This window comes from Trachymyrmex cornetzi, unplaced genomic scaffold (assembly GCF_001594075.2).
Source record: "Trachymyrmex cornetzi isolate Tcor2-1 unplaced genomic scaffold, Tcor1.1 scaffold1376, whole genome shotgun sequence".
NCBI lineage: Eukaryota > Metazoa > Arthropoda > Insecta > Hymenoptera > Formicidae > Trachymyrmex > Trachymyrmex cornetzi.
The window spans coordinates 37,030-64,267 of NW_017295956.1; the positions used below are offsets into that span (position 1 = coordinate 37,030).

At 34.6% G+C, this 27,238-nt stretch overlaps 2 protein-coding genes across 10 annotated transcripts in view; one reads left to right on the forward strand and one right to left on the reverse strand.

Moving 5' to 3' along the window:
* The first annotated feature begins 210 nt into the window (after positions 1 to 210).
* Positions 211 to 22,115, forward strand: l(2)gl (LLGL domain-containing protein l(2)gl). 7 transcript variants are annotated; one of them, XM_018522625.1, is made up of 17 exons: positions 211 to 222; positions 579 to 1,064; positions 10,397 to 10,494; positions 13,322 to 13,412; positions 15,389 to 15,630; positions 15,948 to 16,086; positions 16,717 to 16,931; positions 17,012 to 17,300; positions 17,369 to 18,128; positions 18,380 to 18,536; positions 18,610 to 18,749; positions 18,819 to 19,335; positions 19,411 to 19,691; positions 20,173 to 20,308; positions 20,551 to 20,768; positions 21,244 to 21,326; positions 21,644 to 22,115. In XM_018522625.1, the coding sequence occupies exons 2-17, from the start codon at positions 981 to 983 to the stop codon at positions 21,749 to 21,751; spliced, it is 3,558 nt and encodes a 1,185-aa protein (XP_018378127.1). In that variant the 5' UTR covers positions 211 to 222; positions 579 to 980; the 3' UTR covers positions 21,752 to 22,115. The 7 variants fall into 7 exon arrangements, with proteins under 7 accessions (XP_018378127.1, XP_018378128.1, XP_018378131.1 ...); XM_018522626.1 differs by lacking the exon at positions 211 to 222 and having other exon boundaries at positions 236 to 1,064; positions 20,569 to 20,768; XM_018522624.1 differs by lacking the exon at positions 211 to 222 and having other exon boundaries at positions 237 to 1,064.
* Positions 22,116 to 22,181: 66 nt separating this feature from the next.
* LOC108770887 (SET and MYND domain-containing protein 4) overlaps positions 22,182 to 27,238 on the reverse strand; it is a 5,366-nt gene continuing 309 nt past the window's right edge. For 2 of the 3 annotated variants that reach the window (XM_018522640.1, XM_018522642.1), the window contains exons 2-6: positions 27,002 to 27,206; positions 26,294 to 26,945; positions 25,433 to 25,719; positions 25,070 to 25,353; positions 24,226 to 24,917 (exon numbers count right to left, since the gene is read on the reverse strand). In XM_018522640.1, coding sequence (XP_018378142.1) covers positions 24,423 to 24,917; positions 25,070 to 25,353; positions 25,433 to 25,719; positions 26,294 to 26,945; positions 27,002 to 27,206 — 1,923 coding nt within the window. In that variant the 3' untranslated portion in view covers positions 24,226 to 24,422. Of the gene's footprint in view, positions 24,134 to 24,225; positions 24,918 to 25,069; positions 25,354 to 25,432; positions 25,720 to 26,293; positions 26,946 to 27,001; positions 27,207 to 27,238 lie in introns of those variants that run through there. The other variant, XM_018522641.1, reaches the window with a different exon arrangement.

Consider the following 27,238-nt stretch of genomic DNA (forward strand, 5'->3'; position numbering starts at 1 on the left):
TCCGCTGAACGCAGCCAATTTCAAAATCGACTACTTGAGTTACTTGAGCGCCACCATTCGACTACTCCTGACGAAAACTATCTGGCAACACTGGCGACCGAAAGCCGAAAGAACTTGACGGAAACTCGGTGGGAAAGTCGACGCCGACCGATCGGACCGATCGTCGACACGACCAGACACGACGGCGGACGGCGGCGGCGCGAGAGACTAGAGAGAGAGAGAGTGAGAGAGAGTGAGAGAGACGCGATCAGCGATAGCGAGCGACGTGGAGTGATCGCGCGCGCACGCCTTCGTTTGGCTGTGGTCGCCTGTGCCGTGCCGTGTGCGTTTCGTTTCGTTTCGATGGTTCTTCGTTCCGTTGCGCGCGTATCGCACGTTTTCGCTCCGGCGCTCCGCGAAACCTGGGCGCCGCCCCGTCGTATCTGGACTTCTGGACCGCGATCGCGACTCCCGACCGAGCGTCCCTTGAAAAGAAGGTGTATTCGCGAGCAGTGATATACACGCGAGTCGGCTGACACATCGCGATCTCTCGAGCGTGACGAGGGCCGTCGTTGCACGTCGTGTCGTAAGCGCGCGAGGGAGAAGGAAGGAGCGAGTAGAGCGACGGTGGCGCGGGGTGGAAAACTGCCGGACGCGGGTGGATAATACCCGAAAGAGACAAGGGACACTGACGTGCGCGGGCGGCGTTATATCGGAACGCGCGGGCGCGCGCGTTCACCGCGACATAGCTTACATAGCCGACATAGCCGACATAGCCGTCGGAGATTGGACGGTAAATAACGCGGCGTCCTATCTCCTAATCATTCGTAATCGCGCGCGACGTTCATTCAATAATGCGTTAATTACGCGCGACCGCCGGTTAAACGTGCGTGTCGGTACTTGCGTGTGACGTGCGACGAGCTATATTCTCGCGTGGTGCTCACGAGAGAGAGAGAGACAGAAGAGCGTACAACGTTGAGCTGGGCTAACGGCGGATCGAGATGCTCAAGTTCATCAGGGGGAAGGGCCAACAGCCCACGGCCGAGCGGCAGAAGCTGCAGAAGGATCTCTTCGCTTTTCGAAAGGTGAGCGAAAGCGAGCGAGTGAAGGAGAGGGTGAGACAGACCCTCGGTACCCGTCACCCGGCGAGAAGGTTCTTCTTCGCCCACACCCGGTGCGAAACACGCCGCGAATGGGCGCAGAAACGAACGTCGGGCCTCGGGGGCGATGTTGCCAGACCAATCTGATCAAAATGATTCGACTCATTCGACTTGCTCGTCCGAGAGGAACTTCGAATGAATCGCTTGGTAGGATTTTCGTCCCTCCTTAGAAAAGCAAACATTGTTCGGAAATCCTATCGGACAGCTCGGGAAACACGTGCGCCTGTCCGAAATGCATGTGGCGTGTAAGAAAATCCATTTTCAATTCAATTCCGAACTAACGAAACTTTCTGTCCTTTCAGTACTTTTGTTGACGAGTTTCAAACTGTGGAACCTTAAGACGCGACATGTGTGGGAACTTTGTTTCTTCGTGGCATGATAAATCAAAAACATCTGTCAGTCGAAATATAAATAATTCTTAAGTACTTCTTTTCAATTCTGTAACTCGGAAATAGTTACTCGAAGTGATTTTTATATCCCAGCGAAAAAATGAAGCTTGGTTCTTTATTAATCGAGAAAATCCATGTTTATTCTTTTTATTTCTTACATAAAAAAAATATTAAATAATTTACGTACATAATGATCTCAACTACTTAATAATTTACAATAATTTATATAACAATCAATAATATGTAATTAATAACGACTTTTATGTAAAAAAAACACTGTAGGTGATTGTTTACAACAAAAAATTACGTTACGTTTGCAAAAAAAACTAAGCGACTATTATCCAATTTAAATTCCTTTCTCAAACTGTTTCTAAACTGTATAATCAATTTATAATTTTTACACACGTGTATTCTTGCCTTCCGAGCACTATATATTTTCTTACAGAAAGATGTTATTGAATTTTACTTGAAAGTTAAATTCAATAACAATAACTTTCATGAAGGTTAAGTCAACATTATAAAGCAAAACATACTCGTCGAATGATAATCGGAGTTATTGAAATTAAATAGCCGTTATTTTATGATGAATGAGTAAAATAAAATAAATGGAGTATTATACTGAAGAAAAAATTTATTTTTGTCAACACATGGTATCTCTATGTGCAAGAAAAATATATATTTTATGAATACGAAAAGACCAAAAGGCCGAAAATTTGATTGTATGACTCAACAACACATGATGTACAGAAGGGACTGTCTCCAGGCAACCATTTTCCTGAAAGGAATTTACCTGGAGTTCTTCAAAGGCACAGATACCATCACTAACATTAAAAAGTATATACAATAGTTTTCAAAAGCACTTAGATTACAAGTTCGGATGGTCATTCATTTTGAAAACATATTGAGCCATGTAATCAGACGATTCTCATAGATTAATCTTTTTATAAGATTTATTTTTACAAATGTACATTATTTTTTTAGTATTATGTGTTAACGAAAATAACCATTTCTTCGACGAGTATATTTATTTCATTCGTCTGCTTGTTACAAAAAGAGTAATTTAGTTGCAGCAACTTCTCGATTCTCACCCTGCACGCCTTCTTATATAAGCGTTTACTTTCCCTACACGGATTTAGAAACACAATTTTAAAAACAATATAGAAGCAGAGAGAATAAGATTACTCCAACAAACATGAATCAACGTTTATGTTGCGAAAAATTTTGCAGTTTCTGACCGGCGGAAACAGCGGTGAATCTCTTCGTGCAGACAGGTTTGAGCGATTCGTTTCGCCGGCTATATCAAGTTACTGTCTGTACCAATGGAGTATCTTTTTATCGTCTGCCTGTATATTCTCCTCTTTTCCCTGCTCCTTGCCCATATACACGCTGCAACATAATTTATTTACTCATCTGCGACTGGCACAATTTTCACAATACGAGCACGCAGCTCGAAAAGATGCGCTCGCTGCCACTTTCTGCGATTGATTTATAGAAATACAGAAAGATGTTTTACATGACAATTGTACAAATTAAAAAAGCAAAATGTTTTTTATGTAAATTGAAATAAGAAATATCCTATAAGTGAGTCCACAATTCGAGAAATGTTTTATTTATTCACAAAGTTTATAAAGTTGAAAATTGAGTACATTTTTTCTTGGTGTAGAATGCGTCGAAAAAAATTACATTTCATGAAATTTTGGTACAATTTTCTCTCAAGTATAAGAAAAATCTACATTTGTTTATATTGCGTTATTCGATATTTTAATTGAGTCTAAAATTAAAATTTAGTTGTGTAACTTCAAAGATCTAGGTATTTCAAATGTGAAGATACATAATATTCTGTTGTTTACATTTTCCGAGGCTTTGCGAAAAGTTGTTTATTTTCATTCGTCTGACATTTCCACTAAAATTGACTCTGAATTTCACGGAGAATTACGTTAGAAGTAGATTTTTCATTAATTCCGAGATATTCCGTACCGACAATACGATTTGTAGCTTAATACCGATTTATTGTGCCGGATAATGGAGTTATTCCGCGTCAGTATTATTACGTCTATCTTACGTTGCTTGAAAAGAACCGTTGTCGACAAATTGCTGGTTGAAATCTGGCATTAGCGAAACGCACTAATTTCCGATAAGTAGAATACACAACACGGTGCATTTTTTACAAAATTTGCTTATTGTTTTTTTTAGTTTTTTTTTATATCTTTCGTAAAATCTTTCTGCGAACATATTGTAGGTTTTGTATTTACTGATTAACTTATGGTTACAGCCTGATGATAAAAATTGTATTTTTCTATTTGTAATTAATTACGAAACTGATAGTTTTGTAATGAATAACTTTTAAAATCATTATACTATAAACCATTAGTTTAGATTAACCATAGCTAGAAAAACAATTTTTTACATTATTATTAAGTCAAGTTTAAAGCCTGAGACATAATTGAAAAGGACAGACAATGAAGTTTGTTATTTCCTGTTCTTATTATCTATGCTTTTCAATTGTATCTCTAATTATACACACACATTTCGATATCTTGTCAAAAGTCGAAAATGTATCTTGTGTCATTTCACCATCGGTTTTCTCATCAAGGCAGACGTTCAAAACTTCGTGTTTTATGAGATGTATTTGTAGCATGTCGTTACTCCGTTAATATCTTAAACATTTAATCATGCGCGAAAGTATTTGCGCTCGTTCAGATGTTGTACTGGCTCGTTAATTCGCGTTATTTATTCATGAACACATTGCACGATTTCATTTGACCGCAGGTATTTTGTGCATCGATCGTAAACGGTCGCATATTCAGTGAGGGACTACGCTTCAAAGCCGACAGCATATTATCTGATGCATCAGAACGTGTTTGCGTACTCACAAACGCCGCATGAATTTCCATGGCAAGAATGCGACTTGAAAGGCATCAAGGAAGGAGTGTCATAACGTTACAATTGTTTTAAACAGTAAAATAAATTTGTAGTACATTTTTCTCTTAACTTTGCTACCGAAATACAGATGTGAAAATTCTTCTTGTAGCTACTTCATGTATGAAGAATTTTAATATTTGCAGATTTCGTACGTATTCAGTATTTGATCGATTTTGATAACGGTAATTTTGGACGATAGCTCACCTATTTCTATAACGAGTGTATTTTATCATACAAATAACCGTGTCTATTGTTATCTTTTTTTCTATGAATATATTCTTTAATTTTATGTGTACAAATTTGATGTACAAATTTTCATTTATTTTTAGATATTAAAGATGCAATAGTTGATTAACCTAATTAAATTTTCATTGATAAAATTTATAGTAAAAGCTGTAAAGTAATTCTTTTTTCAAGGAGTGTTAGGATAGCCTGCTCATACTTGCGTATTATATTTATTGATACAAGTAATATATTTTATATCTAGCAATAAGAGTGATATTCACAGTTGTGCAACTTAGAACTGATCCTAAAAATCATTTTAAATATATTTTGTTGTATAAAAATATTACGAACGATATCTTGTGTCATTACGATAAAACTAATTACTAAATTTGTTTATAAAGTGAAAATTAGACATCTTTTAGATGCTACAGTTTCTTTAATTTTAATTAAATTAGAATAAAATTAAAATTCTAGAGTCTTGTAATTGCCATACAAAATCAATCTCTGAATTGAGTTCCATGAAATCGTTAACATTGCAAAAGTTAGTTTCATAAAAAACATAGAATTGTTTAATAAGAAGATTAGTAAAAAGTTGAGCTGGTCTCCGAGGAATTTGCTCCTCTTATTGTTAGCATACTTGTGGATAAGATACAGAAGCGGCAAAGGAATGACCATTACTCAACGAATTATTAGTTAATGATGAAACAGACGGCGTTTGGCTGACAATAACCATTCAAGTGTTACGAAGTCGCGATCTTTGTTGAATGCGGCATTGCATTTTTCACTATGCTCTATTAAACATACGATCGAACAATTGTTTGAAAAGACGAATATATACAAGGTGCATGCAAGCGAAGGCCCTCACAGCAGATAATTTCCTGCTGTTGGGTCTGTGCAATCTGCAGGAAACGTCAAAACCTCTTATCAGTCCCGCAAGTGACTGGGAATGACTTTTTCGATTCGAATGAATTACGCGGAAATCAACAAGTCAATATTGCACCTGTGTTGCAAAAACATGTCATCGTTATTGCGTTAAAAATTCTGAAGCACTTTAAATTTAATCATTACGTAGAAAGGAAGTTATATTGAGATTTAACTGTAGATAGACGCAATATTTATCGGTTTATAAAAATACGAAAATAATGCGTTTATTTTTTTTATCATTATACAATGTATAATCTTATGATTATAAACGAAACACAAATTAGCGGAAATTTACTTAAATTGTAATTTCGAAGAAATGATTTAAGTCATTTATAAATAAAATTTGCAGAGAATATAATAGCAGTTTTGGTTTTAAATTATTGTTCGCCAAAACTACTTGTAAATGATAAGCAGCAATTTTTAATACATACGAGCGAAAGAGAATTGTTGATACTTTCCACTAAGAGTATTCCTAATGCATGGTATTCATTTACTCGACGTGATGACGCTGTAACGTCGTATGCATTATCGTGAAACCCTATAGCGATTTAATTCCCCGCGCTGTGAATTCTTGAAGAAGTTCCGCGAAGTATATGGAGAAAAAATTGTCGAATCTGTAAATGTAGCACATTCTTTTAATATAAAAAAAATAGTGACAGTTTCAGTAGCACTTTTCATAATTTTACAGTTTCTTATACGTTATTATTTTTTTATATTAAAAGAATGACATGCTAATCCCACAAATCCACGTAAAGTGAGAATAGTTTGAAAAATTTTTCATGGTAATTTCTTAATCTTGCATTCTTTAATTCGATGATCAAAATTTGATTTGTCAAAATATAATATTCTTGAATTCATTATACACTATTCTGTAAATGAGATATTTATTTTTTCTCTTTTGAGAAAAAATATCTCATTTGTTGGTTATTAACCTTTTTTTAAGATTTTGCAATATCTTTTTAATGCAGAAATGTTGACTTGTTGATTTTTCTATCGAAAAATTTTTATTTGAAAAAATTTTCATTTGAATTCAACCGAAAAATTATTCTATATTACGAAATATTAATTTAAAATTTTCGAAATTAATTTTTTTATATTTCGATATTAAAAATACTCTATCTACTAATGTATTTTTTTAATTTTATTGTTATGATTACGAATGAAATAGTCCAAGATATTGTTAACACGTCACACACAAGTTAATATTATTTAATAAGTTAATGTGACACGATTCTTAGAGTACTCAGTGTATCTTACCTAACTCTTAATTCTTTAATAGCTTGATGACGAACGAAAAACTCCAACAGCGTACAGATAGCGAGTGATCATATCGGCATTACGTGCAAATAAAATATGATAAGATCCCGAAGACCTTCCCTTTTTTCGTATTTACTTGGGTGCGTACTTGTAACTGCATCATTGAATCGATATTATATGTTAGATGATAACTTTATCGGAAAAATCAATCCTCAAACATGTCATTTTTCTGATTTAAGTTAAGTAAATAATATACCTATACCTATATATATATTTTTTTTAGTTGAAATATGACGGAAAGGATTAGAATTCTTTGTTATTAGAACTTGATATAAACAAATTTTCAATAGATATTTGAGTTTTTAGTGCCGTCGTGAAGCAAGTACAGTTCAATCACCTTGATATTTGTCTGGACGATTTTTTTTCTCCTCGGTATGTAAATGATTCGAACAGTTCGAAAATAGCGACATGCGAATAGTGTCCATTCATCGGTGTTCGTTGGCGCTATTTGAGGAGACAGAAAGAAGGGAGAAACCAGCGTAGAAGGTACAGATGAAAAGAAGAAGTCTTATTCTATCGAAAAAGGGAAGACCGTTCGCCAATTTGCGTTTCTCACGCGGATCGTGAACTTGCTTAGCCTCATTTGACGTCGTAAACAACATCAATATTTCGCAACCAGTGCAAAATTTTTATATTTTTATTTACATCGAAATCGCAGAAGGTTGACTTTTTATTCTTTAGACATTAAAAAGCTAAGAGATGAATAAAGTTGTAAAAATTTGAGTTTTATTTAAATTTGTGTGCTAAATCTTAGGAAAGGAATATTAGATTATTATTAAGTTACTAAACAATATTAAATACATATTAAAGCATTATTATAATAATAAATTACTCGCGATTCCTTTAATCGTAGTTGCTATTAAGTCTATCATGAGACAAAAGAAGTTTAATGCATTTTTCTCACTATTGAATTTTCCTTACTAATTGCTTCGTTATTTGATACTCGCAAGTTTCATTACGAATTTAACTGAAAAGAAGCTAAGAGGGACCCGCGTTTCTTTGTTGCACAGAATACCAGTGCAGTGTCTCGCTTTAACTCTCTTTAGGATGTATCTTTCGTAAAGATCGTGTTTAGTACAACTTGCAGGTAGTGACACCTTTTCTCATGGAAATGGTTCTGGAGCTAAGGTCCAGGACCACCGGGTTTTTCTAATCGCAATTCAAGTCGCTGTATTAGCGAATCAGGAACGAAATCCTCAAAGAAATTCTTATCAAGATTTATCGAGAATTTATTGGTTTCAGGTAGAAAAATCTTTCCTTACCGACCGACCGTTTATTTACTGAATGAATTGCAAATTTTAGTCTAAGAAAATTTGCGATGACAACAACAGTTTTTTATCGCAATCTCAGTTTGAATAAAACTGTGTTGCCTCGAAGATGTGAATAATATTGCTTTTTGTCGAGTTTATACATTCTAATAAATTTTCGCTAGAATCTTTATTTGTCACACTACCTTTTTTAAATAGTAGTATTAGGCTCCAAGAAATAAATCGAAAGATATGAAAAAGTAGCTAAATGTGAGTCAACACAAGGTCTTTGTGTGATTAAATTCAATCTATTTAAAATTCAGTTACAGATGTTTCGATCCCATGAATTGGATCCTCTTCAGTGTACATCAAATCAGTCAATAGTAGTGGGTTGACATAAATAGTTAAAACCAGGACATCACACATTATACTATTGCTCAGTATAAATTCATAAAAAAACATCATTTGTAGCATCTCTCTCTCTCTCTCTCTCTCTCTCTCTCTCTCTCTCTCTCTCTCTTTAAATACTCAAACTTTATATTTAAAACGTTTATCTAAAATTATGTCAATTTGTAAAATAAAATTAATTCGAAATATTTGAAACAAATATAGATGTATGTAGACTTACATTGAACTCCATTTAATACGCAATACACCATTATGCAATCTTACAGTACAGAAAAATTATTATATGATATGAACTAGTGAAAGAGAGAGATTAAATATTTTATTGTGGTTTTGGATAAAGATCTTGAGAAAATAAAATTTACATTTAAATGACTAACATAATTTACTGCACTTTACACAACCAATTCACAGAAAGTCTTATCTTCATTCATAGCTATTAGTACTTAATATATTGCTTTAAAACACAATTTTTTTCCGTCCAAGGAGAATCTCTGCATCATTATTCATTCGCTGTACTAATTAATTATACAAAATAAAATCATTACGCGTTGAAAGATCAAGAATCATCCGGGATAAGGAACATTTGCTCTCCCGATTCTCAACTTTATTTCAAGAATCATTTTGTATATCCGTACACATTTAGATTTGAGAGAGAACGTATGCAGATTTTAGGTTTCTAGGACGTTACTTGCGTATCCCGCGATTCTCGCGAGTGTTATAATTGGCCGTGGGAAGAGACGGAAATATATAATCGTGGTCCACGCAAAGTTTACTGACAACAATATTTCATCACTCGAGCGAGTCTTTATTAGCCGCTAGCTGATTTTCGAAGGTACATTTACCGCAATCAGAACGTATATCTTCTCATATGCTGACGTATACACGCGTGTAGGTATGAACGGGCACGATAAGCCACGTTCGATTAACGGGTATTGTCAAAATCTGACTCATCACGAGACTCGCGTCAACTAACTCATCGCAACTTTCACCCAGATCAACCATTAATAGCCGTGTCAAGACTTCAGTGCCATTCTTAATTATGCTGAATGATCAAAAATTGAGATGAATGTAATTCAAAGCGTTATTCGCGTTCTTAAAATTTTAGAAGAAAGCAAAAATTCCGAAATAATAACATGAAAAACTAAAATATAATAATGAACATTAATTAGAAAATTATATCAAATATGGGAATGATTTAAAATTAATGCGACTAATACGCGGAACAGTTATTTTTCTTCGAATTACTTTTTTTCGTAATAATTTATTCTATCCTGTGTTGTTTTATCATGATATTCATATTCGATATACGAAACTGTTAGAATTATAAAAAAGTATGTAAATTTATAAACTATTGAACTTGGAGAATATATGTTAATATAATATACAATATTATAACTTGAATATCTGTATATAATATAATAAATCAAAATAAATAATTTACTAAATATTAGTGGTGGAATAATATATATACAATGCATATATATATTTACTGATTTTCTCCAAATTCATATAACTTACAATCATCTGTTATGCTTTCGTAATAGCTGTTAAATTAATTGTATTTTAATATTCTTGTAATAATTACTATATTTAGAAATAGAATTACTATATTTACATTGTTTTATATTTATCACAAAATTTCTTTAGACGAATCTGACGAAAACTTTTCGTATAATGTGTGTGAAATTGTGCTGACTTCAAATTGCTTTGTTCTCAAATGATAAACGCAATAAGCTACACGAAAGACAGTTAGAAACATAATTCTGTTTACGACGTTAGGAAATTGATCGAAATCAGCGTTACTAATAGATCTTATTCGTTGCAGACGGTGCAGCATGGTTTCCCGAACAAGCCAACCGCTCTCGCCTGGGATCCGAGTCTGCGGCTGATGATCATCGGCACGGCATCCGGCGCCATCAAGGTGTATCCTTTTGCTTTTCTTACCTCCTCGCCTCCTCGCTTTCTTCCCGTTTGGTATTTATAATCTGGTCCCAAGGCGTAACCGCCAGGACTCAATGACGCGCGTATCGATCTATTAATCCTCTGAGAGGCTGCGTTCCTTGGAAAGAGAAAAAGTACAAGTTCGAATAGTCTAAATTATTTGTTGCAAAAATTAATTGTTACATTATTATCAAAGAGATTTTTATAAAACGCTTAATACTTAATTATCATTTGATTTTATTTAAACGAACGCTTTGAATCTTTAGTCACAACTCACCCCAAACAGAAAATAAATATTCTCTATAAAATGGAAAGCTATTACTGTCATAAATATCAGGTTGGTTGTAAATACTTGTTATGACTTTTTTATTGCCACAATAAGAAAAATCTGTTTCGTGGTGCCGCGAGCGATTGCTTAACAAAGACTTCATAAATCACTTGCGGTATGTTTTATAAACTTGCACTGTGCTTGGAGCAGGGCATTATTGAAGAAATATTAAATCACACTTAGAATTCACGATGGTGTTCGCGTGTAATAATCTCGCATTATGTGAATGCACTTGTTTCTAATTGAAGTTACTTTCTTTAACGGCTTCGGGAAAATCGACCTAAGCTTATACATATTTCTCAATTCTAATTTTATCAACTTCTTGGAAAATCGAGTTAGACAACTGTCGCATTAAACTCATCGATTAAGAGAACACAACCGCGTTTTGCATAATACAGAATTCAGTTAAGAGATATCGATTGTTCACGAAAAATGCACATGCAGCGTTCGTTCGATCGAAACGTTTTACTTCGAAAGACTGCTGACTAATTTTATTACGTGTTTATTCGCGAGAATATGATATTTCGTAACTATTTTACGTTAAGAAGGTCACTAACTGTCGAACAGTGAAAGATTGAAGTTTTCAGCAATTTACAATATTAAGGTCATCGCGAATTCGATTCTGCAACACTTTGTTGATCTTGATTCTCGACCTTGTCAATGCTTAATTTACGTATACGCAGAAATTATCTCAACAAACCTGTATCAGTTAGAAATTATTACATCTATTGTAACAGTTTGAGATTATCGCTAATTTAAAATTTTTCAAAATAACAGCTGTAAATGGAGCAAACATTTGTATTGTTTTTATCTGGATTCTAGATTATTTATATCAAATGATAAATTTAAATTGTTTTTTCTGGTTTTTATATAAAGATACGCAATTTAAATCGTAATTTGGCGTGAATAGTCTCGCTAAATTTAGATCTGTTGTTTATTTTTATCTATCACAATTTTTAAATCAGAAAATTTTATGTTTTAAGAGAAAACTATATTTATATAAACAATTTTAAGCTTTATATTTTTTACGATAATCTTTTTGTCGACGATATATTATATGTTATAAATTTATTTGCTATAAACTTATATTTTAGAATATTAATTTTCTAAAAATGTATGCGATATTTGAACAGTATACGTTATCATAATCGGAAGTTGATTACAATTTAATGTGACAGGATAAAAAAAGCTACGTAAAGAAAACTATATATGATCCGAGAATTATCCTGTCGATTCGTGGAAAATTACGCGCTTTTAACTTCGTAGATGTTATTAAACGGGATGTTAGATCGTAGTGAAATAATCAACACGTCAGCGAGTCTGCAATTTAATACCAGTTTAATACCGTAACCGCGCATACATCGTCGGCAGATGCTTTCAAGGACTACGTAATCACCAGATAATCGTTATTATTTCGCAATAGACATACGTATACACGATTATCTGTGCGACACACCTAGTCTTCGCTTCAGTGAAACCATCGGCCGAGTGTACTCGTTTTCCAAGCGCTGGTACGTTCAACTATATTTGAACTTAATCACAAACCTCTTGAACTCTTCCCGTAACTTGAAGCAGCTCAAACGACGATACTTTATCTAGTTTCCGTTTTTAGATTCAACGGCTTTCTACAAACCAGTAGATACGTGTCGTTGTAATGCGCTCGAATAGATCCTTAAAAAATGGACATTGAAATTATTTTAGTTAGGAAAAACAAATTGCGTTTGTAAATTACCATTGCGGTCGCAGAAAATACTAATTGAAAATAAAAAATAGGTTGATATCTTATGCCAAATAGAGTATACCGCGCTCAATTTTTAAGTTGAATAAAAAATCTTTATGTACAAAGATTAGAATTTAAAAAATGATTTGGTACACATTTCATTGAATCGTGCAGATTTATTGTCTCTTCAAATTTTCTATATTTTATCTCCAAAATAAATGGACGTTTACGCAAATTTATTATTTTGTCAATAAAGATATGTCTAAGGATTCGATATGATTGTAATTTAATCGGTCTTATTTAAAAATTAGAGAAAATTTATATAAATTTAATCTTTTTGGCTTTAATATATGTACATTAATTTCTTTAAGCTTTTAAAGAGATTCGAATTATTATCGAATCTTCTATGATCTTTAAGTGGATACTAAAAAGTAAAATCCAGGTTAATCTCCTTCAGAATCATTCAAAGGAATTTGCGGTTATGCAACTGTCCATTACAGCTCAATGGCATAATTATTTTGCGTCGTTCATCACGGAATTTATTATAGAATTTGCAAAGCGTGCGCTTATATATATTTAGCAGCTGTTTCTTCGAATGATGATCCTCGCTGTCAACATGTTAAATCGGTCATTTGCAAATCCGAAGTCCGAGGGTCTTCTCTCGGGCGCGCAAGGCGTGTTCCTGTGTCAGCGTGTCACATATTTATACAATATTATATAATCCCTTCTTTTGTGAAAAAAGTCCTTGACTCAAACATCAGTTTCGGAAGGCCAGGCGTAGAGTTCTATGGACAACATTCCGTTGAAAGCGGTGAGAATGCCGTCACGAAGATCGTCGCGCTGCCCAATGAGGTAAGATTTGATGTATTAATTACGATTGTATTTTTACATTAAATAAGGTAACTAATTTTCAAAATCGATTTCTTATCGCATAATTCTATGAACTATTATTTTTTTTTATATCAAGGATTGAACAGTTTATTGGTGCTGACCTGAAAAATGTAAATTTGTCAAATTTGTGTAAGATTTGAGAATCTCATTGAAAACTTTACCGATTAATTTTTATTGCATTTTTTTATCGTTTATATGATTATGTGTATCATATATCGTGTACTTTTTAAATATATTTATATTTTAAAATTATTCTTTCCGCGATTTACATAGAAAAGTGCTAACTCGCGGTACCTAGTTCTGTTAAAATTGCACGCATAGCACCGACAGTAATGCGACACCATGTTCCGCTTATACGATTGCCAGCGGGTTGCATAATCCCGTGCGACACCGTACAATGTGCTCACGCACGCGTGTACTGATAAATAATACGGGTGCAACGACATCACGACGGTGCGGCGCAATTAATGTGAAATGCAATTAAAGCCACGACGTAAAATGTGGGAAAAAGACTTTCTTTGCACTTCCGAATGGTCAATTAACCGTTAACCAGCAGACATGCGTCTTGCCAATGTTTAGCAAATGTAGTGATGACGTTAGTGAAATTATCTTAATATGTCTCTAATCGAGCATTTTTAAAGATGTTTAAGAGGCTTGTTATGATAACTAAAAATAAATAACGATACTTTTTGAAATATTTCATATGGAGCTATAAGTTTGCACAATTGTCTCTAGTTGATAACTTACTTGCGATATACATATAATTTTTCATAATATTATTCAAAATAATGTATTGATAATTAAATCGCATTTTTAGTTTTTACGATCGCACAACGGCATAAGCACAGACGTTCGTTATCACGATAAGCGTTTCCAAGTAAATTTTGAAGCCGATAAGATAGCAGCTAGTCTATATGATACCGATCTAAAATATTACTTTTTATTTAATTTTAAATTTGATTTTTTATTTATTTTGACCTTTTTTCATAACTAACTTTTTTTGGATACAGTAATCAAAAATTTTTGTGCTAAATAGAAGAGATACTTATAAAAGAAACAAATAATCTCAAGTTTGTGACTATTTATTAATTTTTAGAAAAAATTGATTAAATTGCAATATCATAAGATCAAATAAAATACACAATTTAATTAAAATATTCGATTAGCGCATTTTTTTTATTGAATTTTGGTTGAATAGACAAGTATTTATTGTAAAAAATTGAAAAATGATATTTTTTAGTATCGGAATTTAATTGTTATATATATTTTTATAAATTAAAGTCTTCATTTTTTCAGACTTTTAATCGATATTTTAGTATTTAATCTATTAAATGCTTGGCAAAAAAGGTAAATTAAGTTTACTATTTATTTAATGACGAAGAACAATTCATTATTCTAACTACGGAATGTTTACGGATTTTTTTTTCCAAAGAATTTTTTGATAATTATAAACAAAACTGAAAACGGAGTATAGATAAATTTCTCTGATTTTGCGTTTGATGTGAATTGTCGCTTTGTGTATTGCGCGTGACAGTTGCAAAATAGAAAACGTACGAGAGTTGAGAAGTTGTGAGAAATCATGAAATTATGCGAGTATTTTCTCCGTGTAATAATAGAGGTAGGAGAGGCCAGCAGCCGCTGTTGATCTTATTGCGAGGCGTTTTATTACTTCCGCCATATCAGAAACACACGTTGACTTTCGAAGATAAAAACTGTTGTTAAAACTGTTGTTTATTCTGTCGAATAAAATGTTAAATAAAATATTTAAAAATATGTATGAAAAAAATAGTAATTGTAGAAAGCTTGGAACATCTTTTGAAAAAATGTTTGTAGGAGTTAAATGAAAAATACTTCTAAGAATATACTTTGTCCTATGAAATATAATGCTTCATTCCGATTAACATTCTATGATCAGTTTTTTGTATCGTACTTTACAGGGTCGCGTGGTGTCCTTATGTGACGACAATTCATTACATTTATGGGAGATTAACAGAAGTTCCGTGGTGGAAACGAAGACATTGTCGTTGGAAGGGAAATTGAAAAAGATTTCCGCAATGTGTCTCGAATCTAGTGGGGAACATCTCTTGTTAGGAACGGAAGGAGGCAACATCTATTTGCTGAACTTGAAAACTTTCGTCACCCCGGAGAATATTATCTATCAAGATGTTGTGATGCAGAAGTAAACAATTAGATTAAATTATCTATCATAATTTAATTAAATTTTTATCTTCTGTATTTGGTATAAATGCCAACAAAATTATAGAAGTTACTTCGTCGTTTATCATCAATCTTATAGAGAAGATTTTATTGTCGCAATTTTATAGGATAAATCAAAATTTGATCAATCTGATTATCTCTAAAACAGTCGTAATATCATTAAAAAAAGCATTATATTTAAAAGAATATAATAACTTTAAATTCTAAATTAAAAATTATTTAAGACCAGAAAAAACGAGTTACTCTGTGTAAGATCATTAATTGTTTTGTATTGCATAGCGTTCCGGAAGACTACAAGAAAAATCCAGGAGCGGTCGAAGCCATAGCTGAGCAACCAGGGCATCCGGATAACATCCTGATCGGTTATAATCGAGGTTTGATGGTATTGTGGAACAAAGCTACTCCAGGAGCTCAGCAGGTAAGCCTTTATATTCATTGTATCTGTATGTATACACAAGTACACTTTGGCAAATGCAATAGTCACACGCTGTAATGCTTACATGTTTTTCGCAAAACAACACACAGTGTGGGTCAGTATTTAATCCTGCTAGCCCATTTATTTCTAATATATATTCACAATTAAGTTTAAATTAATTATTATTACATTTTTTAATGTGATATCATTAAATAAAGATTTGTCTTTATCTTATTTTAGAAATATATATTTAAGGTAAATGTGTGGAGAATTGATGAATTCGTGGAATTAAAAAATGTTAGATATGAATATTATTAGATTAAAACTCTCTCTCTCTCTCTCTCTCTTTCTAAAAACTATACTTTTTTTATATATTTTCTTATAGAGACTATCATATTAATATCTGTAATAGAGGGGTATCTATTTATTCTGAAAAGTTCTACTATTTTAAAGAATAAATTGAAAATATAATTAGTCTTAATTTAATAACTTTTGTGGCTATTTAAAAAATGACAATTGATTAAAATGGAGTCGAATGGAACAGCAGGATTAAGAACGAATTGTGAGATGGTATCGCTCGTTCTGATTGTCGTTTGTGTCTTTGGTGGTCTTTGGTGGAACGTGTACGCGCAGCTGATGGGTTTGTTTTCGCGTGCGCAGACATTCGTCTCCACGCAACAGCTGGAATCGGTCCATTGGATATCCGAGAATCGCTTTGTCTCGTCACACAACGACGGTTCGTATGCGTTTTGGAGCCCTGGTAGCGATGCCGTGCCGGAGCCCACGACACTTTACGGGCCGTTTCCGTGTAAAGCCGTCACCAAAATCCTCGTGTATCCTACCGCGGAGTAAGTAATTTCGAGATCAGACATGTATAATATATCTCCCTTTTTCATCTCTTCACGAATTCAATCGAGCTTTTCCATAGACACGGCGAGCTCGTATTATTCTCCGGTGGTATGCAACGCGCCAGTTATGGAGACAGACATACAATCACTGTCATGACCAAGGAGAAACATTTAGTTTTTGACTTTACGTCTAAAATTATCGATTTTTTCACCGTCTTCCCTAAGGAGGAGGAAGAGAACAATGAGAACCCTATCGGTCCGGAAGCACTTATAGTATTGGCTGAGGAAGAATTAGTAGCTATAGATTTGACCAATCCCGAATGGAAGATGATGGCTTTGCCCTATCTAGTATCTCTCCATGCGAGTTCGGTGTGTATATTGAAATAAAAGTAACAAAATTATAATAGATTCGTGGTACAAACTCTTTCATATTATAGGTGACTTGTTCCCAACATGTGCCTAATGTACCCGAAGAACTTTGGGAAGCGATCGTAGCAGCCGGTAAAGCGCAGACCGAGCATCTTTATTCAGACAAGTCGTGGCCCATCGACGGTGGCATGATCCTCTGCCAAAAGCCAGCGAATCCTGACAAGCCTAGAAACAAGGATTTGCTACTTACTGGACATGAGGATGGCACTGTTAGGTTCTGGAATGCGTCCGACGTTGCTCTGACCCCTCTTTACAAGTACAACTCGTCGATCCTGTTTACTGGCGAGCATTTGGACGTTCTCGAGCAACCTCCAGAGGACGACGAAGATGAGTGGCCGCCATTCAAGAAGGTGGGAATCTTCGATCCATACTCTGATGATCCGCGACTTGCTGTGAAAAAGGTTCTCCTCTGTCCGTTATCCTCGACGTTGGTGGTCGCCGGTACAGCTGGACACATTATCACTGCTACCATCTCCTCGGAACCGACCAATAGGGAGATAAAAGCCGTAATAATGAATATTGTCAACGATCGCGACGGATTTGTGTGGAAGGGTCACGATCATCTGCCGCCGAGAACAACGAGTATATCATTCGCGGTTGGATTTCAACCACAAAGTCTTCTACAGTTGTACCCACCAGCCGCCGTTACGGCATTAGCGTTACACAGCGAATGGGGATTACTTGCCGCTGGAACAGCGCACGGACTTGCGGTCTTTGATTACACCAGATCGAAAGCTGTCAGTGTCAAATGCACGCTTAATCCAAATGGTATGTGAATCTGCAACAAGATAACTTTTTTCAGCGATGCAACTTCAGATATTGTTGGGAAATAGTCCTATTTTAAATTATAATAACTTTTTTTATGTAGTTCCAAATTGAGATAAATCTCTCTTTCTCTATCTAGAGAGAGTGAAAGAAAAATATTTACATTAATACCCAAAACAGACATTTCTGTGTAAAATTAGTTTGTTTTTTATATCAATATCTTGAATAAATATAATTATTTTAATGTTTTACAGATCTTTCCGGTGCAGGTGACACTCCTATTTCCCGACGTAAGTCTTTCAAAAAATCTCTTAGGGAATCTTTCAGGAGATTGAGAAAGGGACGTTCGCAACGTCGAGCAAATGCTAATAGTCCTACACGAAATCCTGCACCGGAGAAAAAGAAAGACAGGTGAGTTTAAGTCAAAATATTAGATTAAATTACGAAGAAAAAGCCATTTGTAATTATTAAACTATAATCGCAGCGTTGCTTCTTCACCGAGTGGCGACCCATCACCAACGGAATTAAAACCGGTGGAGAGACAAGTGGAAGCGAGACCAGTTGACGATGCTCTAGGCTCTATGGTTCGGTGCTTGTACTTTGCCAGAAGTTACATTATTAGCCGTTAGTATCTTTTTGTAAATATGTATAATGTCAACGACAAATCACAAAAATGACTTAAAATATTTGTAGTACAAAATACAACACCCACACTTTGGGCGGGCACCAACAACGGCACGGTTTACGTCTTCACGTTAGCTATACCAGCCGGTGTGAGGAGAACGGAAGAAGACGTCAACTGTACACTGGGCAAAGAAATACAATTAAAGCATCGTGCACCCGTAATTGCGATCACGATTCTCGATGGATCCAGCGTGCCGTTGCCGGAACCCTATGAAGCTGAAAAGGGCGTGACGGCTGGACCTGATATGACTTCCACACACAGAGTCGTAATTGCTAGCGAAGAACAGTTCAAGATTTTCAATCTTCCGTCCTTGAAGCCGTATTGCAAGTACAAATTGACCGCTCACGAAGGGTCCAGGGTACGAAAAACAGGATTCGCCAAATTCTCGTGTTACGTCGAGCCAGCAGGAACTCACGAGGAAACTTGCTTGCTTTGCCTAACGAATCTTGGTGATTGTCTGGTGCTGAGTATACCGGAACTCAGAAGACAGTTGAATGCTGCTGCAATCAAAAGAGAGGACATTAAGTTAGTTCTGTTTTTTATATCTTGCGTCTTAAACGTCACATATTTGAGAATTAACTTTTATCTTTTGTCTCTTAGTGGTATTTCTTCCTTAATATTTACAAAAGCTGGAGAAGCGCTGTATCTTCACTCGAGTTCGGAACTTCAACGAATTTCTCTGTCGACCGCGAAGATGACAAAGGCGCATTGCGCGCTTAAATTACCACCGCACGCCAGATCGTTTGCGGTAAATACTAACGAAGTTGCGCAAGAGCAAGGTGTTGTCGAAGGTGCACCTGAAACCGAAGGGGAGACGCAGGAAAGTCAACTACCAACGGCGGCAAACAGAATTATTACGGAAAATGGCGTAGTAAGTGCCAGTGAGTATTAGAAATCCATATATTTTGACGTGAATAATCTAAAGCAGTGGTCAGATTTAGTTACAACTTACGGCCCAATTTTAGCTGCTTTTGAAGCAAAGTGTCGAAAAGTCTTAATGACTCATATTCAATAAACTCATTAAAACGCGAACGGGGAAGGAAGGACAGTGCAATGAAAATTGAATTGAAAATAGTAACGAAACCCGACCACTGATCTAAAAAGACAGATATATTTTTTTACACATCGTAATAGAATACACCATCGGCTTCTGTGTAAACGCGATTGTGTATATGTGTAACCGCTTGGCATACCTTGTATAACCCGCATATACATGTGTGCTTACCCACGTGTTTCGATCCTAATCACAACTACCATTTATGTCAGACCATTACTACCATTTATGTCGATTAACGACATAGTAGGGAATGTTGTTATTCGTAATAGTGCCGTTTAGTGTCGATGTGAACGCATGTCTTTTAGCTGGAGAGGAAGAATCTCCGAAGGAACCGTCGCTGCGACCAGCTACAAGTAGTATAGATGTAAACGGAGAAGACGACCGTCAGGATTTAAGTTCTATCGGAGATATTACGATCGACAGTGTTAAAGATCATTTGCTGTAAGTTCAGCTGACATCAGATATTTTTCTAATTTGTTATTTGCTTATGTACAATAAATTTTAAGTTTAGTGAATTCAATTGTAAGTTTAGTGAATTGTAATTTTAAATTAATATCACTTCATGTACATAGATGTTTAATTTGTAAAACGTATTATTGAACATACTACATGGCTTGATAATTTATTTCGCCGCTATGTTTAATTAATACTAGCATTTCGATGTACTTGCCATTTTTTGGCAGTAACAGTCCACTTTTCAGAAACGCGACATCTTCCGAAGATCTCCATAATCGTTTGGCAGGACTTAAGATGGAGGTGACTTCACGAACTTCCGAGATAGCCACTCAAAATCAGTCCCTAGTGGTGAAAACGACCACTGTGGTTACACAAACCACGAATAGCACGACCGCTAATGGCGAAGTCGAGACGAGTCAAGCGAACGAAACGCAACACGTAAACAGTGAGTGAAATCGCAATCGATCTAGATCTCTAAAGTGATTATTATTCTATTTAGATCTGATCATCGGCCAGATTGACAATTCGTAAAGAGATTGATCTTCGAGTATTTTTTATAGTATAGCTTCTTACATACGAACGGTTTAATGCGTGAGAGATTTTTTTTATATCAATGTATATTACTGATTTTTCAGGATCACTAATTGACAGACACGACGGACTACAATTCACACCTCAGGTTGCACATGATGGTTCATATATGTTTTTATATACGTTTCTTAAACGTATGTCTAAAATGTTATAACCATTTAGGAAACGCACATAAGACCAACATGTGCTACTTGGAACATTACATACAATTAATCTTTCGTCTTTGCCTTTCGATAATTTTCATTTTATTTCTTCTGCCTTTACGTTATTTGCATTCATTATTTTTTTTTTCATTATTTTTTGTTTGTGGCACTTATTTTATTGCGTAGGCACTACAGTAGAGCGAGAGATACGCAGCGGTATTGAGACAACAACGACACACGCTACCATCACTCTGCCCCCGAACGTCGAGGTCAGCAAACGGCACTGAATATAAAATTATAATTAATTGGTGTCGGCCGTTACCACGATAATAATCTCATGTTTATGCTTTAGTACCTTGTCGTTCGCCATTAGCCAATTGATCTTTTGCTACTAAGTGCATCAGCTTTTCATTCATTTATTTTTGTTAATTAATTCCTCGCTCTTCCCTTCATGCGATATTCATTAACAAACAACAGACAACATTAACATAAATGTAAAGCTTTTAATTACTAACTAGGAAGATTTTACTATTTTCTATCAAGAAACATCTCTATTGAGCGATAGATAATTGTTTAAATATTCCAGATTAATGCCGCGGATTTGGCCAATTTGGAGGTCACCACGACTACAGTGACTACTACTACAGAAAGGTCCAAGGCGCCGTTGGCTAGGCCAGAAGAAGTCGGTTCGTAGGCCTGTTCCATATCGTTTTTCCATGCTGACCATGCATCGATTTCGTGCTCCATTTACAAGAGCCATCAATAATTAGTTACTTTTACTGAATAAACGTGTACACAGCGGCGATATAGATAGGATTTATATATCGTAGATTTTTTTAAGAAATTAGATTTCTATGCAACATTTCAGCGATAATCACTTGCGCCGCGCGAGCGACGAGTGATCAATTTTTAATACGAATTTTACGCATTTTCATTGACATTTACATCATTGTATTCCACTTAAAAGTGTTCCAAATGAATAGCTTTTGGAATTGATGGGAATCAATGATTTTTAACGAAAATAGGCCTAGAAAATATTTTATTTATGATATAAGAAATACAAATCCTCATTATGCTTTCTTTAAAAGTAAAATTTTTTAAATTTTTATTATTGATGAGAAGACAAGAATATCGTATCAAAAAATATAATTTTAGAATAAATTTAAACGATTTTTATCACGAGGATTAACCTACCGTTTTGCATGGCCGATTTTAACTTGTTCATTAATTTAATAATGAACTCTGGTGCATGTTACATAATCAGTATAATCGTAGAGTTTTAAAAAGGATTATAGTTTACTGAGAGATAGGGAGAATGATGAAACACATCACAAACCATGAATTGTGGCAGCCTTAAATCTACTGTTATTTTATATTTTTTTAATTATTGAAGACATGCGACACATCCGCAGTATCCGCAGTATTTGAAACGTTTTAAGCGTCTTGTTATAGTTTTTCGCAAAAGTATAATGCGATAGAGATGCTTTGAACATCAAAAAAATGTAGCTACTTAAGTAGAGTTATATATTTGACGAACAAGCGAGGAGATTAAGCGTGGCTTTAATCGAAGGGTAAAACCTGTCGATGGCCATGATGTAGGGAGAACGCGTTGAAAAGTATATTTTTTATCAATGTTGCTTAATCGTTAAGTTTCCTCTCTCTTCGCGTTACCGAAGAGTGTGTCACCGTACGTTCGAGGGATTCCTCGAATATTCGGGAACGCTTAACGTACTACATAATATTGACATAGTTATTTTATTGTTGCATTTATCCGCAGTCTTTTTCTAGAACGTAATAGTCGCATGAATAGTCTTTAATGATACTATTGCAAAATGCGTTTCTTGATACTTTATCAATTTTTAAAAACATACTACATATATATACAATATAGCTTTTTTCGCAGCAAATTGATATATTTCGTAGCTTGTCTTTTTGCAGGAGTACCAATTATATTATATAATTTTGATCTCAAGTAGGATTGTCATGGGAATAATTTATATTCCGGAAACTGCAGTTTTTGTTAATCACACACATGCGCCGATAATCTCTTAAGATGTTGAATGAAAATGAATCCCAAATGCAACAGACTGATGGAAATGTGCCCTTCTTGTCACATTTTTACACGATTGTTTTTTATCATTTTATTGATCATTTTTGATCGCATTAATTTGTTTTCTTTATATATATAAATAATACACGTGATCAAAATTTGAATTGATAATAATCTTAACTCTAAATATATATTGGCGGTAACATTATCCTTTTAGTGCGATAAGTTTTAATCTATATAGGTAAGTTTTTAACGTCCTCTAAAACTTTTTTGCAATTTTATTGACAAATCTATATTGAGTACATTTTAATCTTTGAAGCATAATGTATTGCCATGTTTCGCACATGTGTGTGTCCCATGCTTGAAAAGCTAAAAAAGTATATCTACGGTGTTGAAATGAATTTTAATTTTTAATCGCTAAGTGTAAAATACTATTAACGATACTTCATTTTATCGAATCGACGCCGAGCTTGCTGAGATACGCGCATTGTAAATTATTTTTTACTTTGATAAAGTAATGTATAGTGTACACACAGAATAAGAAATTGAAACACTGCCCCTAAAACTTTTTCCTATCCGACACTGTTAAATACCGATTGTAACATGTCATATTGAATGCCTATTACGATGAAATATATAAGTAATTATTAATGTATTTTCTATTTCAAATCGTGTTATATTGTTTATTTTCCTAGATCGTTTTTTGGCTTTCCTTGATATAATTCCTTCCTGACAACCAATGATTTATGATAGGATATCGTAATATTTTACAGGTAAATATAAATAAGGTAGATCTGTTTTATCTAAACATTCAATGTTTATAATAGTTTAACAAAGTTTTATACGTTTATCGAAAAAAATTTACTTTGAATTTTCTTTTGTGCATATTTCACATACGATCGTGATGCAAATTGTCTCATTAATAATAAATTAACGTTTAGATATTATAATATTCTGAAGAAAAGAATATTTCTTCGAACAATATGTTGTCATCTTACCATTAATATTTCTTGACAGTTCATGGATCTGAAATTCAAAAGAACATGTTTTGTATTTACTGCTGTGTCCCGCAATTGTAGCGTGATAAAGCAATAAGCAAAGCAAGAAATAGCCATTTATAAAAAATTGTATCAATAATTGCTGTTGAAAGTAGTTTTATTTACTGTAATAAGAAAAACAAAATTAAGTACATAATTACTTAAAGCGGCAGATATTAATCAAGGGAATAGTAGTGAGCAAGGAATCATCAAAGCGAAAATCAGTAAGCAGACGTACGAAGACTACGCTGAAGCATAAAGCATTACAATTGTAAGATTTATTTAAATTTACCCAAATAATAGCTCTTTAAATACTGCTCCGCGTGGAGTATTTCTTCACATGGATGTTTATTAACTTCCTTGTATAGTATATCTAGAACGGCCTTCACCGCCTCGATATCGTACATATTTGCGAGTAATCTCTCCCTGAAAGGTGTCAGTTTTTCCACGAGTTGCTTATTCTTGGAGATAGATCCAATATGATCTCGCAGGATCTCATTATACGTCGGCCAGTCATTCTTGCACGCTGGGCAATCACAATCGAGAAAATAATCTTGCAGTATCTTTTGCTTCCTCTCGGATCGTGGCATATGCGAGTAAACACCGCCGTAGCTCGTGAATATTTGATCTCCGGGATGTATAGGTGTTGAGGCACGCGTGATCATGCTCAGTCCCTCGAAATGTCGAAAAGTATTTGGTGCGCAAGAATGATTATATAGACTGTGAGCCACATATAATCCCGAACCCGACACAATTCCTGGTTCTTGTTGTATCTATAGGATAATATATAACTACATTTTGAGAAAGAGGGAGAAAAACTAATTATATATAATAATTTCCTTAGCAACATATTCTCAAAGACATAAAGAATATGTCCAAGTAGTAATGATTTAATGAAATCATAATTACGAAAAAGGAAACTCACTGAAAAACAGTTAGAAGACATTATTACACAAGCACGAAACATTATACTGGCGCAAAATTTGAGCTCGGAAAATTCGCTGATATCCTTCAAATCGTCAATCTCATATTTCTTAGGAAAAAATTTTGTTTGCGTAGCTAAGAGGATTACCGCAAGGGCCGAGATGCAGGCGAATGCGCTGATCCCGATCAGCGGTCTCGTAGTCATGTTAGTCGCCAGGCTCAGTGCGGACCGGGCACTAAAACTGTCTAATATCTCAGTATCTGTAAATCCTGCCGTTCTATTGTCTGCAATAGAAAGGATCAAAGAATTGTGTGATTATCAACGCTCCAATATACTAATATTTTGTATATGATAGACGTATACCTGAATTAGATTCTGCAATTTTCATATCTTGCTGCAGTTCTTTAATTCTAGTTCCATTCTCGGTCACTACAATCAGTAATCGAATGATCTTCGAAATCATTCTTATTTTATCTTTGTCAACATTGAGCAAGTTCGTCAACAACTTTAGAATTGGACATTCCGTTTTATGACACGCTTCCCACGCCAGCTTCCTGCAATTCTCAGAGCAATACTGAGCTATCGGGCATTCTGAGCACGGTATTAGATTGTAGCTTCTGGCTAGACAATAGTGGCAATGTGTATAATACCTATAAACAACGAGTATACAAGTTTTCTACAATTAAGGAGGAGAATGTAGTTGTGAAATCACAAAAAACTAAACTACCTATGTTTATAACTTCTTTTCTTATAAATGAATATATTTGAATCACCTTTTTTTTGTTTTTTCTTACATAGTTGACTACATTTTGTGATCGTAGTATTATATTTAATATTTTTTTTTAAGACTTTAATTGATTTTTAGATAGAATTATAATTTTAAAAAATTATTAAATTATCTTATTCATTTTTTAAGAGATTAAAAAAAGAATTATAAGAATCAGTTCTCGGTAGTTTTTCACTTATGCTTAAGAAGAAAGTAAAGGTAAAAGAAGGTGAGAAGAGATTTATAGTCATCACATCAAATACTATCTAAACTTTTAAAGTTTATAAGTAACTTGTGCTATATATATATATTTGATGCGTCACGATCTTACATCTCTTACAATGATTTCTTCACCTTCTTTGTCTGTTTCAAATCAAGAATGCAGATATATAGAAAAATACAGATAGAGATAACAAATCAAATAAATTTTAAACAATACAATTTAATTAATAGCTCACCGTTCTTCATAGATAACGTGTGCATACGGATCTTCGATGCTGACTATATCACCAGGTTTAAATTCCCGTGTCGCTATGTAGTGTCTGCCATATCTCTCAGAGAAGGATATCGTGACACCATCACTAACAGCGGGAACTTCTCGGCTTGGGCCGTTTATTAACTTAGAGAAGTTCTCTTCTTGCAAATATCTCGGTTTCCGCGGAGGGATCTTCGTTGCATAACGAAGATAACTCTCATTAGTTGCCGTGCCTTGTTTCTGCGGAATCCCTTGATCGTTTATCATCATTGCCCTGTTCTCTACGTGTTCAATGTCTTCTGTAACAGGCCTCTCGATACTGTCGTATAAATATGATTCATTCGCGATTCTCTGATCATCAAGATCCTTCGAGTCTAGTCGCAGCAACTTTTTTATCTCCATTATCGCTTTATCCCCTCTGTCCTTCAAGTTTTTCTGTTTCTCTTTTGGATATCCGTGAGACAAAGCCGCGTCAATATCTATCAGGCATTCCTTATACAATTGTTTCCTATATAAAGCAGCGGATCGGTTTGCATGTGCGTATGCCATAAGTTCATCGCTATCGGCATATGCCAAGCTCAGAGTGTAACACTCAATAGCTTCCAGATCGTCACCCATCACAAAGTGTTGATTACCTGAAAATTTGTTCGTTAGAATGTATTACAGTACGTATGGGAAATAAGAAATGTACCTTCTTCTTTGAATCTAATAGAATCTTCCTTATTTTTCGTTACAGCGTGCAGAGGAGGCATCTGGGATCTGACCATATTTTGTAAAATGTGCCCAACAAGAGCTTCGCACTCCTTTTGCAATCCATATCCAACATGCGACTTATTATTTTGCTTGAGAGTTAATACAAGTTCCTTCGCAATCTCCATTCCCTCGTGTAGATAATCCTTTAGATATTATTTTACATATATATATATAT